At 45.5% G+C, this 18,472-nt stretch overlaps 1 protein-coding gene across 1 annotated transcript in view; it reads left to right on the top strand.

Annotated features, from left to right (window-relative positions):
* Window positions 1–18,123, top strand: part of necab2 (N-terminal EF-hand calcium binding protein 2) — a 150,241-nt gene extending 132,118 nt beyond the window's left edge. The window contains exons 10-13 of the mRNA XM_060837520.1: window positions 11,932–12,044; window positions 15,966–16,043; window positions 17,357–17,448; window positions 18,095–18,123. Coding sequence (XP_060693503.1) covers window positions 11,932–12,044; window positions 15,966–16,043; window positions 17,357–17,448; window positions 18,095–18,123 — 312 coding nt within the window. The remainder of the gene's footprint in view (window positions 1–11,931; window positions 12,045–15,965; window positions 16,044–17,356; window positions 17,449–18,094) is intronic.
* The last annotated feature ends 349 nt before the right edge of the window (window positions 18,124–18,472 follow it).

Raw genomic sequence — 18,472 nt, forward strand, 5'->3', positions numbered from 1 at the left:
AGGAAACAGACTCTTTGGAGCAATTCATCCAAGCCAAACAAGTTTCCCAAAGCTAAACTAGTCCCATTTGCCTGCATTTAGCCCATACCTCTCTGAACCTTCTCCATCCATATACCTGTCCCACTGTCTTTGAAATGTAACTGTACCTTTATCTACCACCTCCCCTGTCAGTTGTTTCCACTTATGAACCGTCCTGTGTGAAAAAGTTGCTCCTCAGGTCTCTTTTAAATCTTCCTCCTCTCACCTTAAAAATATATCTCCTAGTTTGCTATTCACCTTATCTATACCCCTCATGATTTTATAAACCTCGATAGGGTCACCCTTCAACCTCCAACGCTCCAGTAAAAAAAAATCCCTATTTCTGTTCCACAAACTCAGGGGTCTGAATTTCACAGATTTCATATTTATAACAATTTTTTCAAAAGTGTAAAGCCTTATTAATTAATTCAACTGATCCATCATTGAAATTCATTGGATCGGAGCAGAAGGCAAAGTTGTGTCAATTGCAGTTTACTGGGTTAGTGAGAAACTTGCCTGTGCGTAGGGCCATTTAATCCAGAGAGGAATTAGCAAGGGGGCTCCACTGACAACCAATCCCTCAACAAAAACACAGGTGAAAGCCATTGCTTGGTTTCCATGGTCACTGGTGTAAAATGATCACGTCATCTCATTACTTTAGAATCAAAAAAACTGATATCCCACATTTTAATTTGATGACTAATTTTCGTGCATTTTATTAGATTTTTTAGATTAGATTCCCTACAGTGTGGAAATAGGCCCTTCGGCCCAACAAGTCCACACCAACCCTCCGATGAGCAACCAATCCAGACCCATTCCCCTACATTTATCCCTTACTAATGCACCTAACACTATGGGCAATTTTAGCATGGCCAATTCACCTGACCTGATGAAGTTCTGAGTGTCACCAGATTATGAACTTGATAAGGCTGGGGATGCCAGAGGTTATGTGCAATGAGTATTTAGCATAAAGATTCCTTAGACATTAAGAGATGTCAATTTGCACGGTGCAATTTTTAATTGTTTTTGAAGAATCATAGAATCCCTACCATGTGGAAGCAGGCCATTCAGCCCAGTGAGTCAACACTGACTCTTGGAAGATCTTCCCACCTCCCCTTATGGCCCTGTATTTCCCATGGTTAAGCCACCAAGACTGCATATCCCTGACCACTATAGGCAATTTAGCGTGATCAGTCCATCTAACCTGCATATCTTTGGATTGTGGGAGGAAACCAGAGAACCCAGAGGAAACCCATGTAGACACGGGGAGAATGTGCAAACTCCACACAGACAGTTGCCCGAGGCTGGAATCGAACTTGTGTCCCTGGAGTTGTGAGGCAGCAGTGTTAACCACTGAGCCACCCCAAAAGGTCAATGGACCTGAAATATTAACTCTAATTTCCCTCCACAGATGCTGCCAGACCTGCTGAAATTTTCCAGCAATTTCTGTTTTCGCTCCTGACTTCCAGAATCCGCAGTTCTTTCGGTTTTTCATTTTTTTGTTGGTGTTTAGCGTAAGTTGTCAGCTCATGCTGTGAACGTAGCTTCCCCGTTATTGTCCAGAAAGGAACTGGAGAAATTTCTCACAGCAAGCAACATTCATAGAAGGTTGCCAACATGCAACAAATCCCCCTTCGACAAAGCCATCCAATTAGTCCCACTCCCCTGCTCTTGTCTCATAGCTCTGCGAATGTTTCCTCTTCAAGTAGGAGCATAAGACATTGGAGCAGAAGTAGCCCATTGAGTCTGCTTCACGATTTATTGAGATTGTGGCTAATCAGATAATCCTCAACTCCACTTTCCTGCCTTTTCTCCACAATCCTTGATGATTGAAAATCTATTTTGGCCTTGGATATGACCCAGCCTCAACGGTCTCCTCCAGAGAAAAGAATGCCATTTATTCACCATCCTCTGAAAGAAACAAAATCCTCCTCTTCTCTGTCCTAAATATGCTTGCTCTACCCTCTGGTCCTAGATTCTCCCACATGGGAAACAACCTTTCTACAAGAAAATTACATTTCAGTAAGATCGCCTCCCATTCCTCTATGCTGCAATGAGTACAGGTCCAATCTACTCCACCTCTCCTCATAAGACACTCTGTCTATACCTGATATTAGCCTAGTCAACTGTCTCTGGACTGTGTCCAATGACAATATATCTTTCTGTAGATGAGACCTGAAAACTGTTCACAGTATCTCCAGCTGTGGTCTAAATATTATTTGTCCATTCCCTTCACAGGGAATCTGCTTCATAGAATGCCTATGGTGCGGACACAGGCCATTTACCTCATCAAATCCACACCAGCCTTCCAACGAGCATCCCATCCAGTCCCACAACCCGACATTTCCCACGGCTAATCCACCCAACCTATACATGCCTGCACATAATGGGCAGTATAGCATGGCCAATCCACCTATTTTGCACATCTTTGGATTGTGGGAGGAAACCGGAGTGCCAGGGAGGACTCACCCAGACACAGGGAGAGTGTGCAAGCTCCACACAGCCACTGTCTGTTGTTTCTGGCAGTGCACTCTAGACCAGTGGGTTTTAAACCTGTCTGCATTCCATGAGAACTGTGCAAATGCGTGCTGTCAAACTTTGCAACAGAAGTAATAAAAAATAATGTAAAACAAACATTGTTTCATCTGAAATATGTCCTATCCAATCATAACACATTAGGGTGGCACGGTGGCTCAGAGGTTAGCACTACTGCCTCACAGCGCCAGGGACCCGGGTTCAGTTCCCACCTCAGGCAATTGTCTGTGCGGAGTTTGCACATTCTTCTCTGTGTCTGCACGAGTTTCCTCCAGGTGCTGTGGTTTCCTCCCACAGTCCAAAGATGTGCAGGTTAGATGGACTGATCATGCTAAATTGCCCATAGTGTCCAGGGGTGTGCAGTCGAGGTGGCTTAGCCATGGGAAATGCAGGGCTATAAGGGGAGGTGGGAAGCTCTTCCAAGAGTCGGTGTGGACTCACTGGGCCGAATGGCCTGCTTCCACACGGTAGCGATTCTACGATTCTTCAGAAACAGTTAAAAAATGTTTAACATCTCTTAATATCTAAGGAGTCTTTATGCTAAACATTCATTGCACATTGCATCATGGGCAGCACGGTGGCACAGTGGTTAGCACTGCTGCCTCACAGCGCCAGGGACCTGGGTTCAATTCCCGCCTCAGGCGACTGACTGTGTGGAGTTTGCATGTTCTCCCCGTGTCTGCGTGGGTTTCCTCCGGGTGCTCCGGTTTCCTCCCACAGTCCAAAGATGTGCGGGTCAGGTGAATTGGCCATGCTAAATTGCCCGTAGTGTTAGGTTAGGGGTATGGGTGGGTTGTCGCTTCGGCGGGTCGGTGTGGACTTGTTGGGCCGAAGGGCCTGTTTCCACACTGTAAGTAATCTAAGTAATCTAATCTAATAACCTCTGGCATCTCCAGCCTTCTCAATTCATAATCTGACAACACTCAGCACTTCATCGTTTTAAATTCACTAATGTTTGCTACCTCACTCCTCGACCACCAACCCAGTTAAGGCTTTTCAAGATTCTGCGTTTTTTTTCATCGCAGAGATGTTCATGCTGCTGGCTCAGAGTAAGTCTGTGCGTCAGGTTTTTAATTTCTTTGTGTCTGACAGATTGCTGGTGTTTGGTTGATCTAATTAGCAGGTAGTGAGTGGAGAACTGTGTAATTTACCGTGAACTGATGGACTGTCAGTGTTCTGACTCCTACATTCACTGAGCTCTGCACTTAACAGGGTTTTCCTCACCGTTAAACCCTGTCAGGTTTAGTTCCGTACCTACCAGGATGGGAAGATGTCTTGGAGTAACACTCTGCGCACCACACCTTTCAGATACATTCACTATCATATCAAAATGCTGCTTTTCACAAGACGAGGCTGCAATTCCCTTCAGTATTTTCTCCCCCCTCCTTTGTTTGATTTTTCTCTCATGTGCTGCCTACATCCTATTGTTTCTTGTGCTGTTGTCTCAGTCTCTGCCTGTCTTCTGTTTACTTGTAAAAACATAGAAAGGGCCAGAGTCGGGCCCTTCATACACAGCACTAGGAATAATCCTGAGATTACTACCTTTAAGATCCTGCTTTAGAATTATTCCCTAGCTCCCTTTAGTTTCCTTACTAGACCTCTTCCCCATTTCTTTTAAGCGCCATTCAAACACATAGAAATTCATCATCTGTGGAGAGAGAAACAGAGTTAATGTTTCAAGTCTGGTATGACTCTTCCTCAGAACTTTTTACCTTTATCATTGGTACTGACATAGATCAGGACCTCCCCCCTTCAGAGTATCCTGCAGCCATTCAATGACCCTCGCAACAGGGAGACAATGTGCCATCCTGGAATCATGTCTGTGGCAACAGAAATTTCTATCTGTTCCCTTTATTACAGTTGCTCTCCCCCTATAGGAGAAAGTGAGGACTGCAGATGCTGGAGATCAGACCTGCTGTACTGGGCCTCCTCCATCACCCAGCCCTTGGGGTGGTTGGGACAGCACGGTGGTTCAGTGGTTAGCACTGCTGCCTCACAGCACCAGGGACCTGGGTTCGATTCCCGCCTCAGGTGACTGTCTGTGTGGAGTTTGCACATTCCCTTCGTGTCTGCGTGGGCACCCTCTGAGTGTTCTGGTTTCCTCTCAGAATCCAAAAATGTGCAGGTCAGGTGACTTGTGCTAGGTACATTAGTCAGGGGTAAATACAGGCTAGGGGAATGGGTCTGGATGGGTTACTCTTCGGAGGGTTGGTGTGGATTTGTTGGGCGAAAGGGCCTGTTTCCACACTGTAGGGAATCTCATCTAACCGCCCGACACCAGGATGAAGAACATCTCATTCTTCCACCTTGGGACCCTGCAACCATGTGGGATTAATGTGGATTTCACCAGTTTCCTAATTTCCCTTACCCTAGTCCCAAGGCTCCAACTTGGCACCACCCTCTTGACCTGTCATCGTCTTTCCCATCTATCCGCTCCAGTCTCTTCTTCGACCTATCGCCTTTCCCCTCCCAACTTCATCTACCTATCACGTTCCCCCCTCCCATTTATTTCTCAGCCCCCTAGCCCACAAGCCTCATTCCTGATGAAGGGCTAATGCCCGAAATGTCGATTCTCCTGCTCATCGGATGCTGCCTGACCTGCTGTGATTTTCCAGCTCCACACTCTTGACTCTGCTCTCCTCTGTAGAGCAGAGCCACTCCTCCCATTCTCCATCTCGTGCTCTTTCTCTCATGTTCCCTTTCTCCCTTTGTCACTCAGTCTCCCTCTCTTTGTGTCTCTCACCCTTTTATCCTGACTGCTCTCTCGTTATGTCTTGCTTGGTTATGTACCGCTCTCTGCTCGGTGATATAATTTTTCTTCCTGCCCCATGTCCACCTCAAACGACTTCCACTTGCTTCCACTTCACTACCACGTGAATGAGAGGGAGACAAGAGGGTGTCGAGAAGAAGGGGACCAGAGAGGGAAACCGGAGGTTTAACAAGATGGTGGCAATAGTTTTGAAGGAGCAGGAGGTGGGAACAATGGATAAAGTGAACTCCAAGGATATGAGGATAGGTCGGAGAGAAACACATCCTCAAGTACAATATGATTTCAGGTCATGTGGGTCAGCAATCAAGGGAAAGGGAGACAATTAAGAGAGATAGTGGACTAATGTTATTGGTCTTAGTGACAAAGAGCACCGTGGGCTGCATGGCATGCTGCAAGGACTTGTTTTCTATTGTAGTTTGTATTTTAGTCATTAAATAGAGGAAACATTGCATTGCTGGCGATGGCTCAAACAAGAATCCTTGCAAACAGAAATGTGCTCTATGAGGTGACCTCAAAAGAACCATTGAGCACTAATTAAAGGAAGCACTGAGGACAGCAAGGCCACACAATATTCTCTGGGTGGGGTCACCAAAGCCTTTCATTAACAGTGGCTTGGCAGCAATACCACTGATCGGGTCTTAAAGGACGTAGCTGCTAAACTGGGTCTGCAGGCAGCTGGTGAGGGAACCAACAAAAGGGAAAAATAATCACCGATCTGTCTAATCACACCAAATGTACAAGGCATGATTAGTAAGTTTGCAGATGATACAAAATTAGGAAGTATCATTGATAGGAGGAAGGTTATCAAACATTACAGAGGGATCTTGACCAGATGGAGAAGTGGGCTAAAGATTGGCAAATGCTATTCAACACAGACAAGAGTGAGGTGTTGCACTTTGGAAAATCAAGCCAAAATAGGACTTGTACTGTAAATGGTAAGGTCCTGAGGAGTGTTGTGGAACAGAGGGACCTAGGAGTGCAACTACATAGTTCTTTGAAAGTGGTGTCACAGTAAACAGGGTGGTGAAGAGGACATTTAGCATGCTGGTTGAGGCATTGAGTAAAGGAGTTGGGACATTAATGTTACAGCTGTATTAGTCATTGGTGAGGCTGCATTTAGTGTATTTCTTCACACTGTTATAGGAAAAACATAGTTAAACTAGAAAGAGTGCAAAGAAGATTTACAAGGGTATTACCAGGGCTAGTCGGCCTGAGTTATAGAGAGAGGATGGCCAGGGTAGGACTTTATTTCTATTGAGGTGGATAAAATCATGAGGGACATTGGTAGGATGAATGCATATAATCTTTTTCCCAGCATGGGGAATTGAAAACGAGAGGGTATAGGTTTCGGGTGAGAGGGGAAAGATTTAAGAAGGGCCTGAGGGGTGACTTCTTAAGCAGAGAGTGGTATGTATATGAAATGGGCTGTCAGAGACAGTGGTTGAGGCAGGTACAACAGCAGCATTAAAAAAAAACATTTGGATAGGTACATGGATGGGACAAGCTTAGAGGGATAGGGACCAAATACAGACAATTGGAACGAGCTGAATGGTCAGCATGGACCAGTTTGGGCCAATGGCTCTGTTTCCATGCTGTATTATTCTATGACTCTATCACAGATACCACTCTTCAGCCAATTTGATTCACCCTGTGTAATAGCAAGAAACTCCTGATGAAAGGGCTTTTGCCCAGAACATAATTTTTCCTGCTCTTCAGATGTTACCTGACCTGCTGTGCTTTTCCAGCACCACTCTAATCTAGACTCTGTTAGCAAGAAATGGTTGAAGACACTGGACATGGCAAAGGCTATGGGCCCTGACAACATTCCACCAATAGTACTGAAGACTTGTGCTCCAGCACTTGCCACTCTCCTAGCCAAGCTCTTCCTGTACAGTTATAATACTGGTGTCTAGCTGACAATATGGAAAATTCCCCAAATATGTCCTGAACACAAAAAGCAGGACAAATCCAACCTGGCCAATTACAACCCCACAGTCTACTCTCATCAGTAGCTGTCATGACCAATGCTGTCAAGCAGCACCTGCACTGCAATAACCCTCTCAGTGTTGCTTAGCTTGGGTTCCACCGGAGCCATTTAACGCTTGCCCTTGGTTCAAACATGGACAGAAGAATTGAATTCCAGAGGTGAAGTGAGGGTGACAGTCCTTAACATCAAGGTCTCATTTGACTAAGTATGGCAACAAGGAGTCCTAGCAAACTTGGAATCATTGGAAATCGGGGAGAGGAGTGCAAATTCACTGTTGGTTGAAATCATGCCTGGCACATAAGAAGATAGTTGTGATTGTTGGAGGTCAGTCATCTCAGCTCCAGGGCATGGCTGCAGAAGTTCCTCAGGGTAGTGTCCCACGCCCAACCATCTTCAGCTGTTTCATCAGTGAACTTCCCTCCATCATTAGGTCAGAGGTGGAGATGGTTGCACAATGTTCAGCACTTTTCATGACTCCTCAGATAGACATGTCTATGCCCAAATGTTGCAAGATCTGGACAATATCCCAGATTTGGTTTGAAGGGTACAAGTAACATTTGTGCTTGCAATTAGTGCCATGCCATCTCTAATGAAAGAGAATATAATCATTGCTCTTTGACATTCAGTGGTGTTACTAGCATTCAATCCCCCACTATTAACATCTTGGGATTACCATTAACCAGAAACACATCTGGACTAGCCATATAAACACAGAGGCTACATGATCAGATCAGATGTTCATAATCCTCTGTGGAAGTAGCTCACCTCCTGACTCCCCAGAGCATGTCCGCCATATACGAGGCATAGGCCAGGAGTGGAATGGAATACTCCCCACTTACCTGGATGGATGCAGCTCCAACAACACTTAAGAAGCTTGACACCATTCAGGGCTAAGAAACCCGTTTAATTTAAACGTCATCCACCATCTTTGACATTCCCTCCCTTCACATTCAGGAGCAGCAGTGAGTACTATCCACAAGAGACACTTTAACACCTCACTGAGGCTGCTTAGGCAGCACCTCCCAAACTCACAACTACTCATGAGTTCCCTTCCATTCACTATCCTGACTTGGAAATGTGTCGCTTTTCCTTCACTGTAGCTGGGTCAAAATCCTAATATTCCCCCCCCCCACCAGGATAATGTAGTTGACTTTATACCAAACGGCCTGCACCTTTTCATGGACATTAAGACAGTGAATAGTGGCCCATATCCTGAGATTTAATAAGTGATCAAAAAACAAAGTCAAAGAAGATACTCCAGTGGGAAGAAACAAGACAGTTACTGCAGTTGAGAAGGATCTGGGACTGCCTTTGTGTTAACAACAGAACAGAAAGTGTGTGAGAGTTTGTTTGCTGTTGGAAAGGCAGGGATAAAACAGACGGGGTATTTGGAGATTTAGAGAGCGAGGAAGCCCTGAACTGAGCCTTGCTACTGGACGTCAGAACTGAGTGGATGGACTATTGAAGGACATTGGAAGTTTCAACCTGTTGTGGCAATGATCTTCATGGAGAGCTGGCAATCATGGATGGACATTTCTATAATGCAGTTTATCTATCAGATGTGCAGGGCATGGTGTCAGGGACAGGTTCATGACTTGGAATCAGACTCGTAATTTCTCGTCCCAGTGGAACAATATTCTTCCCCATTCACCGGTGTAATTGTAGACGGTGAGTGGGATCGGTGAATAGAATTTTATATGCTGTTCCCATCTGCAAACCCATTTACTGTACAGTTCTGTCCATGCAAAGAAAATAGCCAGTTTAATCAACAAAGTAAGTTCTTCACTCAGCTGATGAAAATTATTATAAATACAATACACTATATCCAGCATTGGAAGACATGTCTAGAGAGCCTGTACAGTAAAGTACAGAACTACTGGGGACCTTGAGCGTAGTCTGGGACAGAAGCCTGATCGCAAAATTATTTGAACCATAAGAAATTCATGACCAAAACAGTGTCAATGAACTGGTAAGGTTTGTTTTTTTTGCCTTGATATATTGTCGGAATTGCAGGGGATTGTCAAAGGAGTTAAGAAGAGATTGCAGATTTGGGCAGTGAAATGGCAGATGGAGTTTAATCCAATCACGTGAGGTAATGCATTTTGGAAAATCAAATTCACTTGCAAATCATACAACAAATGGCAGAACTCTTCGGAGCATTGACATTCAGAGGGAACTGGGCATACAGGTCCACAGATCCCAGAAAAGTGGTCAAGAAGGCATACAGCACATTGGCCGGGCATTGAATATAAAAGTTAGCTAGTTATGTTACAGCTGGACAAAACTTCAGTTAGGCCACATTTGGAATATTGCGCGCAATTCTGATCGCCATACTACCAGAAGGTTTTCAAGGATGATGCCTGTTTTGGAGGGTTTTAGTTTTGTGGAGAGGTTGGATAAGCTCGAATTGTTTTCACTGGAAAGATGGAGGCTGAGGAGCGACCTGATAGAGGCCTACAAAATCATGGTGGATAGTCAGAGGTTTTTTTCTCTCCTCAGGTTGGAAAGGTCAACTACAAGACAGCACAGATTCAAAGTGAGAGGGAGAAAGTTGAGGGGAGAGGCGCAGGGAAAATCTTTCACCAAGAGGGTGGTGGGTGCCTGGAACACACTGTCAGTGGATGTGGTTGAAGCAGACACATTGACAATGTTTACAGTGTATCTTAATAGACACACGAACAGGAGACAAAACTGAGAGATAGAAACCACGCATGGGCATAAGTAACAGGTCTAGATAAGGATTAGAAATCAGTACAGGCTTGGTGGGCTAAAGAGCCAGTTCATATGAGGTGTTGAATTGAATTGTGTATAATGAATAAAGACAGCCTGACCACCCTCTGCCACAGAGAAAAGTTATAAGGTAACACATCCATCAAAAACACACACACATTCAGATAACAGGTATGTCAGGATGGGAGAAAGGGTTGAGTTCTAATAAATCACCCCTAATGGTTCAGAAAAGACAAGTTCAAGAAATTGCACTAACATTTGAGTATCTTTAAATCTATTTGATTGAATTCCTATTTTTTAAAGTTGGCTGTGAGCAGTTTGTATAAGTTTAAAGTATGCAGGCATGTAATAATTATCTTTGCTATTCTATGATACAGTAATTATGATTATAATGTAATTTAAAATGGATTCTTACATTGGATATTCATAGCCCAGTCTAAACGGTTTCATAATTAAATTCTCATGAGTTCCCATCTGGATAACAATATCCTAGAATTTTGAAGTTTGGATTCTAAGTGCTGACATTGATAGTCTTTATAAGTGAGTTATTTCTGCTGCAAAATACCTATCAATATATTTTGTCCTGAGATAAGTTTGCTGGTATGAAAGACCCAGGGGGCAAGAGACATTCCATTAGCAGATCCAGTCTATAGCTGGGGAAACTACATTTCGGTTACGATTTGAAATTTCTCTTAGTTGAATGTTTAATCTGACAATAAGCTGGACTGAGTAGGTTTACCTTGCCAGAGGTTTAAAGATACTAGAACCATTAACACCCATATTATGAAAAATGAGAGTGAGAATCGATGATAGAATTACCTTTCTAGTCTGAAAAAATTCCTGGAGGAAAAGGAAATCCCTAAGATTAAATAAATGTAATTCATCAACTGATTATTCACCAAATAGAATGTACAGAGAAATTGTTTGGTGTGCGAGAGAGTGAGTATCTCACAATAAAACATGTTGAATGAAATATGAAGGCTGTTTGTTTGTTTTTAAAGTTTGACTGCGCGCACTAATCTTACTTTTGTTTCGAGGGTGAGAAAGGCTTCTATTTTAATTTTGCGTAATTATGTGTGTCTTATGGGCAATAATCAACAAATCGTGTGACCACTAAGTAGAGAAGGATTGAAAGAGTGGTGTTTCAGGTTAGGAGGCACATGCTTGTAATGTACAGCTCTGTCAACAGATAGGATAATGGGCAAAGATTGGCTTCAATTCTACCTTCACTGGCTGGCTTTCTGTGTTAGAATGCTCTTGGTACGCCATTTGATAAATAACTTGGCTCATTATCATTCCCTTTGGTCTTGCAATATCTACTCTTTTGTCATTTACCCACTCCTGGTCTTCGACCCAAAGACATATATTTTATTTTGTTGTTTTGCTGAAAACCTGTCGCATTTTGTAGTTGCTGCCAGTTCTGACAGGTCAGTGACTCGAAATGTAAATTCTCTCTCTCGACAGATGCTGCCTGACCCATTTTAAGCAGTTTTTGCTTCTGTTTGAGATTTCCAGGATCTGTTCCTGTGTGAGCATAACACTGCTTTGTGCACAATCCTTCAAATGTTGAAACAAATAGATGGGAGGAATGGGTGGTATTGGGCAGCAAAGACTTGGAAGTTAATGAAAAGAAGGCACATGTGACTGATTGTGGTATGCCTTTGGATACTGAGTCCAAATCTCCATAAGATGGACAACTGACCAGCAACTGGGGAGAAAATTTCTTTGTGTAATGAAGACTTAAAAAAGTGTTTGTGAAATTTTTCTCTCCTCCCATCTGCTCCTGTAACATCCCTGCCATACCCAGACTCCCTCTCTCTCTGTCTCTCATCCGGATACTAAAACTCAACTTAACCTTTATTCAATTTTACTGCTTTCTGTCCCTCTCCAGCATCTTTTCCTTGTCCGTCAACACATGAGTGTTGGACAGAAGCAGCTGGGAGAGTTTGGCAGTTCACTGAAGCAATACCTGAAGGACGTGTCGGGACAACGAGACTGCTTCCAGTGAGTATAATCGTTCAGGGAGTAACCCCCAGTTGAAGTGGTTTATCTTCCCCACAAAGCAAGAGCCAATTGGAAAGGACCTTCAGACTCTGCTGAACAGTTTGATCTCATGTGAAAGAGCCAACAGTTCAAGTGAGGTGGTACAGTTGTTCACAAGGGCATACTGGTTACAAGAAGAGTCCTTCACCCAACACCATCCCTGCTAAGGGCAGGGTGCACTCTACCTGCCTTCCAACACCTTCCACTAGTTCCTGCCAGGCTGCACCCTAATGCTGTACTACTTTTCAACAATCGTTGATCTCCCAGTGGGCCCAGCAAGTCTAACATTGCATGTGATAGCAGAGTGAAACTGCACTAAGAGACAGGGAGCAGGGGATGAACCAGTCTTTGGACCAAATGATACAACAGGCATCTCAGAGGCTCAATGTGGAGTAGGAGTCTCACACTTACAGTTAAAAGACCAAGTTGCCATTCCCTGCACTGACCATTCCCTGCACTGACCATTCCCTGTACTGACCATTCCCTGTAATGACCATTCCCTGCACTGACCATTCCCTGTACTGACCATTCCCTGTACTGACCATACCCTGTACTGACCATTCCCTGCACTGACCATTCCTTGTACTGACCATTCTCTGCACTGACCATTGCCTGACTGACCATTTCGTGTACTGACCCTCCCCAGCACTGACTATTCCCTGTTCTGACCATTCCCTGCACTGACCATTCCCTGCACTGACCATTCCCTGCACTGATCATTCCCTGTAATGACCTTTCCCTGTACTGACCATTGCCTGTACTGACCATTCCCTGCACTGACCATTCCCTGCACTGACCATTCCCTACACTAATCATTCCATGCACTGACCATTATCTGTACTGACCATAGCCTGTACTGACCATTCCCTGCTCTGACCATTCCCTGTCCTGATCATTCCCTGCATTGACCATTCCCTGTACTGACCATTCCCTGTACTGACCATTCCCTGCACTGTCCATTCCTTGTACTGACCATTCCCTGCACTGATTAGTCCCTGTACTGACCATTCCCTGCACTGTCCATTCCTTGTTCTGACCATTCCCTGTACTGACCATTCCCTGTACTGACCATTCCCTGCACTGACCATTCCTTGTACTGACCATTCCCTGCACTGATCAGTCCCTGTACTGACCATTCCCTGCACTGTCCATTCCCTGTTCTGACCACACCCTGCACTGACCATTCCTTGTACTGACCATTCCCTGCACTGATCAGTCCCTGTACTGACCATTCCCTGCACTGTCCATTCCCTGTTCTGACCACACCCTGCACTGACCATTCCTTGTACTGACCATTCCCTGTACTGACCATTCCCTGCACTGATCAGTCTCTGTTCTGATTATTCCCTGCACTGATCATTCCTTGCACTGACAATTCCCTGCACTGATTGTTCTCTGTATTTACCAATCTGTGTGCTGACCATTCCATGTTCTGACGATGCTTTTTACTGACCATCAGCTGATGGACCATTCCATGTTCTGAGCAATCCCTGCACTGACCATTTGTTGTGCTGACCACTCAGTGTACTGACTACTCCCAACATGTACGGACCATTCCCTGTACTAACTCTTCCTTGTATTGAGCATTCCCTGTACCGACCATTCCCTTTACTGATTAGTCTCTGTACTGACCATTCCCAGCATTGATTATTCCTGGCAATGACCATTCCCAGTACTGACTGTTCCCTGTGCTGACTGCTCCCTGTACAGACCATTCCCTGTGCTGGCCTTTCCATGTGCTGACCATTCCCTGTACTAATTATTCCTTGTACTGACCATTCCCAGTTCTGACCATTCCCTGTATTGACCATTCCCACTACTGACTGGTTCCTGCACTGACCAATCCCAGCACTGACCATTCCCTGCACTGATCATTCCCTGTAATGACCATTCCCTGTACTGACTATTCCCTGCTCTGAGCATTGCCTGTACTGACCATTCCCTGCACTGATCATTGCCTGACTGACCATTCCCTGTACTGATCATTTCCTGTACTGACCCTCCCCAGCACTGACCATTCCCTGCACTGACCATTCCCTGCACTGACCATTCCTGTTCTGACCATTCCCTGTCCTGATCATTCCCTGCATTGACCATTCTCTGCACTGACCATTCCTTGTACTGACCATTCCCTGCACTGACCATTCCCTGCACTGACCATTCCTTGTACTGACCATTCCTTGTACTGACCATTCCCTGCACTGACCATTCCCTGTCCTGATCATTCCCTGCATTGACCATTCTCTGCACTGACCATTCCTTGTACTGACCATTCCCTGCACTGACCATTCCCTGCACTGACCATTCCCTGTACTGGCCATTCCCTGCACTAATCATTTCTTGCACTGACCATTCCCTGTACTGACCATACCCAGCACTGACCATTCCCTGCACTGATCATTCCCTGTAATGACCTTTCCCTGTTCTGACCATTCCCTGTTCTGACCATTCCCTGCACTGACCATTCCCTGTAATGACCTTTCCCTGTACTGACTATTCCCTGTTCTGACCATTCCCTGCACTGACCATTCCCTGTACTGACCATTCCCTGTAATGACCATTCCCTGCACTGACCATTCCCTGTACTGACCCTCCCCGGCACTGACCATTCCCTGTACTGACCCTCCCCGGCACTGACCATTCCCTGCACTGATCAGTCCCTGTACTGACCATTCCCTGCACTGTCCATTCCCTGTTCTGACCACACCCTGCACTGACCATTCCCTGCACTGATCAGTCCCTGTACTGACCATTCCCTGCACTGTCCATTCCCGTTCTGACCACACCCTGCACTGACCATTCCTTGTACTGACCATTCCCTGTACTGACCATTCCCTGCACTGATCAGTCCCTGTACTGACCATTCCCTGCACTGTCCATTCCCTGTTCTGACCACACCCTGCACTGACCATTCCTTGTACTGACCATTCCCTGCACTGATCAGTCCCTGTACTGACCATTCCCTGCACTGTCCATTCCCGTTCTGACCACACCCTGCACTGACCATTCCTTGTACTGACCATTCCCTGTACTGACCATTCCCTGCACTGATCAGTCCCTGTACTGACCATTCCCTGCACTGACCATTCCCTGTTCTGACCACACCCTGCACTGACCATTCCTTGTACTGACCATTCCCTGCACTGATCAGTCCCTGTACTGACCATTCCCTGCACTGTCCATTCCATGTTCTGACCACACCCTGCACTGACCATTCCTTGTACTGACCATTCCCTGTACTGATCAGTCCCTGTTCTGATTATTCCCTGCACTGACCATTCCTTAAAGTGACAATTCCCTGCACTGATTGTTCTCTGTATTTACCAATCTGTGTGCTGATCATTCCATGTTCTGACGATGCTTTTTACTGACCATCAGCTGATGGACCATTCCATGTTCTGAGCAATCCCTGCACTGACCATTTGTTGTGCTGACCACTCAGTGTACTGACTACTCCCAACATGTACGGACCATTCCCTGTACTAACTCTTCCTTGTATTGAGCATTCCCTGTACCGACCATTCCCTTTACTGATTAGTCTCTGTACTGACCATTCCCAGCATTGATTATTCCTGGCAATGACCATTCCCAGTACTGACTGTTCCCTGTGCTGACTGCTCCCTGTACAGACCATTCCCTGTGCTGGCCATTCCATGTGCTGACCATTCCCTGTACTAATTATTCCCTGTGCTGGTCATTCCCAGTTCTGACCTTTCCCTGTACTGACCATTCCCACTACTGACTGTTTCCTGCACTGACCAATCCCAGTACTGACTGTTCCCCATGCTGACCAATCCCAGTTTGCTGTGTTTGGTGGACGGTGTAGGTTGGTTTTATGTGGGTGTGTGTAGGATCTTCTCTAATCTGTCCCCTCCTCTTCAGTGTTACAGCCGTGAGGTTACCCGATGGATTGACCTTTGTGGTCTATGAGTTTTGGGAGAGCGAGGAGCAGTGGAAGAAGTAAGTGACTTGTGAGTAGCATTCCAGGGAATGCCGTTGCCTGTTCTATTTTCCGTGAATTCCTAGTGCATTTAAGGCATCCTAATTGCTGTTTTATGTTGATTGAAAGCGGAGGCCCTTTTTGATCTGGTGTCACAGCACACAGACCACTTGGCAATTCATCCCTGCTTCTGAGAGATATGCTACCGTTAATAGACTCACAGCTCTGGTCATTGGTGTGATTGTTCCACATCACAGTGCCTTTGAGTCTGAGCTGTGTGTTCAAGTCACTAAAACTGAGCAGAAAATGTATCCATCACAACACTCTTAAATGTTATGGCAGCAGTACCAGCATCATATGTTCCCTGTGCTGACTATTCCCAGGAAGAACAGGTCCCTGTGTTAACCAGAACTACACCACAACACAGTGGTTAAGGTTAGCACTGCTGCCTCACAGTGCCAGGGACCTGGGTTTGATTCCCACCTCAGGCGACTGTCTGTGTAGAGTTTGCACATTCTCCCTGTATCTGCGTGGGTTTCCTCTGGGTGCTCTGGTTTCCTCTCACAGTCCAAAGATGTGCAGGTCAGGTGAATTGGCCATGCTACATTGCCCATAGTGTTAGGTGCATTAGTCAGAGGGAAATGGGTCTGGGTGGGTTACGCTTCGAAGGTTTGGTGTGGACTTGTTGGGCCAAATGGCCTGTAGGAATACTGCAGGAAATCTAATCTAAAACAACTCATTTCCAATAGTGAACATTCCTGTACCGATCAGTCTCCATGCTTTCAGCATTGACAATTCCTAATGTAGACCATATCCCGAGTGGCCCCATCCCAGTGGTGACTATTCGCAGAGTGGCACATTTCCATCACTGACAGACCCCGGTGTGGATAATTCCCAGAGCTGACCATTCCTAATGGATCAGTCCCAGTGTGGAATATCCTCAGTTTGCACCTTTCCTAATGGGGACCAATCCCAATGTGGATAATTCTCAATGGGGTCCAATCTCAATTGGACCATTCCTGATGGAAACCAATTCCAGTGCAACATATTCCCAATGGAGACCAATTACAGCATGGACTACTCTTGATTGGACCAATTCTGGTGTTAGTCATTCCCAATGGTGACCAATCCCTATGTGGACCACTTCTGATTGGGAGCAATCCGAGTGCAAGCAATTCCCACGTGCTCTTGGGGGCTGACTGTTTCAGTATCTGTGCTGGCTATTTGTTGGAATGATGTATTTCTCCAATCCGTGAAGATTTTATTGACATGAGCTAGTTCTATCATGTTGTTTGCCTTTCTCATGTTCTGATCTCCATCGCTGTCCCACCAGCCATCTCCAAAGCGCAAGATCAAAAACTTTTCAACATGTTAAAGTGGACACATTGACTCAGCCTGAGACTGTCTCCACGTTGTTTATACCAGGTAAAGACTGTCTTTATATCGGTAACGTACAGGAGTGTGGGATTAGACCGGGAGGGCTTTTGGTCAGGAGAATGGGATTAGTCTGGGAGAGAGTTTGGTGTTGAGAGTGGGATCAGACTGGGAGAGATTTTAACATTGAGAGTGGGATTGGACTGAGAGAGATTTTGATGATGAGAGTGGGATCGGACTGGGAGAGATTTTGTTGTTGAGAGTGAAATTGGACTGGAAGAGATTTTGATGTTGAGAGTGGGATCAGTCTGAGAGGGGTATTGCTGAATCTGCAGAGTGAACAATGGAGTTGGATCAGACTGGGTGGGATATTGAGGATTGGAGAATGTGAGGGACAGGGAGGTTGGGTTTACATACACAGACACATCTCACTATCTATGATGTTGGATGCGTAACCCTGACTGACCTTTTTCCTTTCCGGAGGTCAGGAGTGGTGAAGCTAACTCGAGCTCCTCCATTGCTGGCTAATTCCACACGGACCGGTGGGGGGTGGCGGGGTTCATCCCAGGAACTTTCCTGATTGGTTTAGCTGAGATTTGTGAAGGAACCGCTTGTCATATCAGTTTCAGGAGATCTGTGCAGCCTGCGGTCTCATACTGCCAATTCAACTCATGCTGTGTGATTCTCCTTCCTTTAGCCGCCTGGTGCACTCTGGATGGGAAATAGTTTCTGGCAGAGCCTGCTGTAGGGAGCAGCACACGTTCAACCAGGCCGGCAGTGCGCCCTCCCTCTCAAGAAGCCCAGAGCCAATGAGTGGCAAACCTTTTGCGTATTTTGTAATCATTTACTTCCAAGAATATTTGTCGACAATTTTACGCACGTTAGTTCATTATTAAAGAGAACTGGATGTAGTAGAGCTGCAAGGATCTGACAAACATGAACCAAAGATTGAGGCTTGGTGGGAAGGGTTGGTAGGGAGTGGGAGTAGGCAGATAAATACCTCATGGATCGTTGGTTGTCTCTTTTGTACTGTGAGTGTGGAGATACTCACTCAGTGGAGGCTAGGCCAATACTG

Source organism: Hemiscyllium ocellatum, chromosome 17 (genome assembly GCF_020745735.1).
Source record: "Hemiscyllium ocellatum isolate sHemOce1 chromosome 17, sHemOce1.pat.X.cur, whole genome shotgun sequence".
NCBI classification, from domain to species: domain Eukaryota; kingdom Metazoa; phylum Chordata; class Chondrichthyes; order Orectolobiformes; family Hemiscylliidae; genus Hemiscyllium; species Hemiscyllium ocellatum.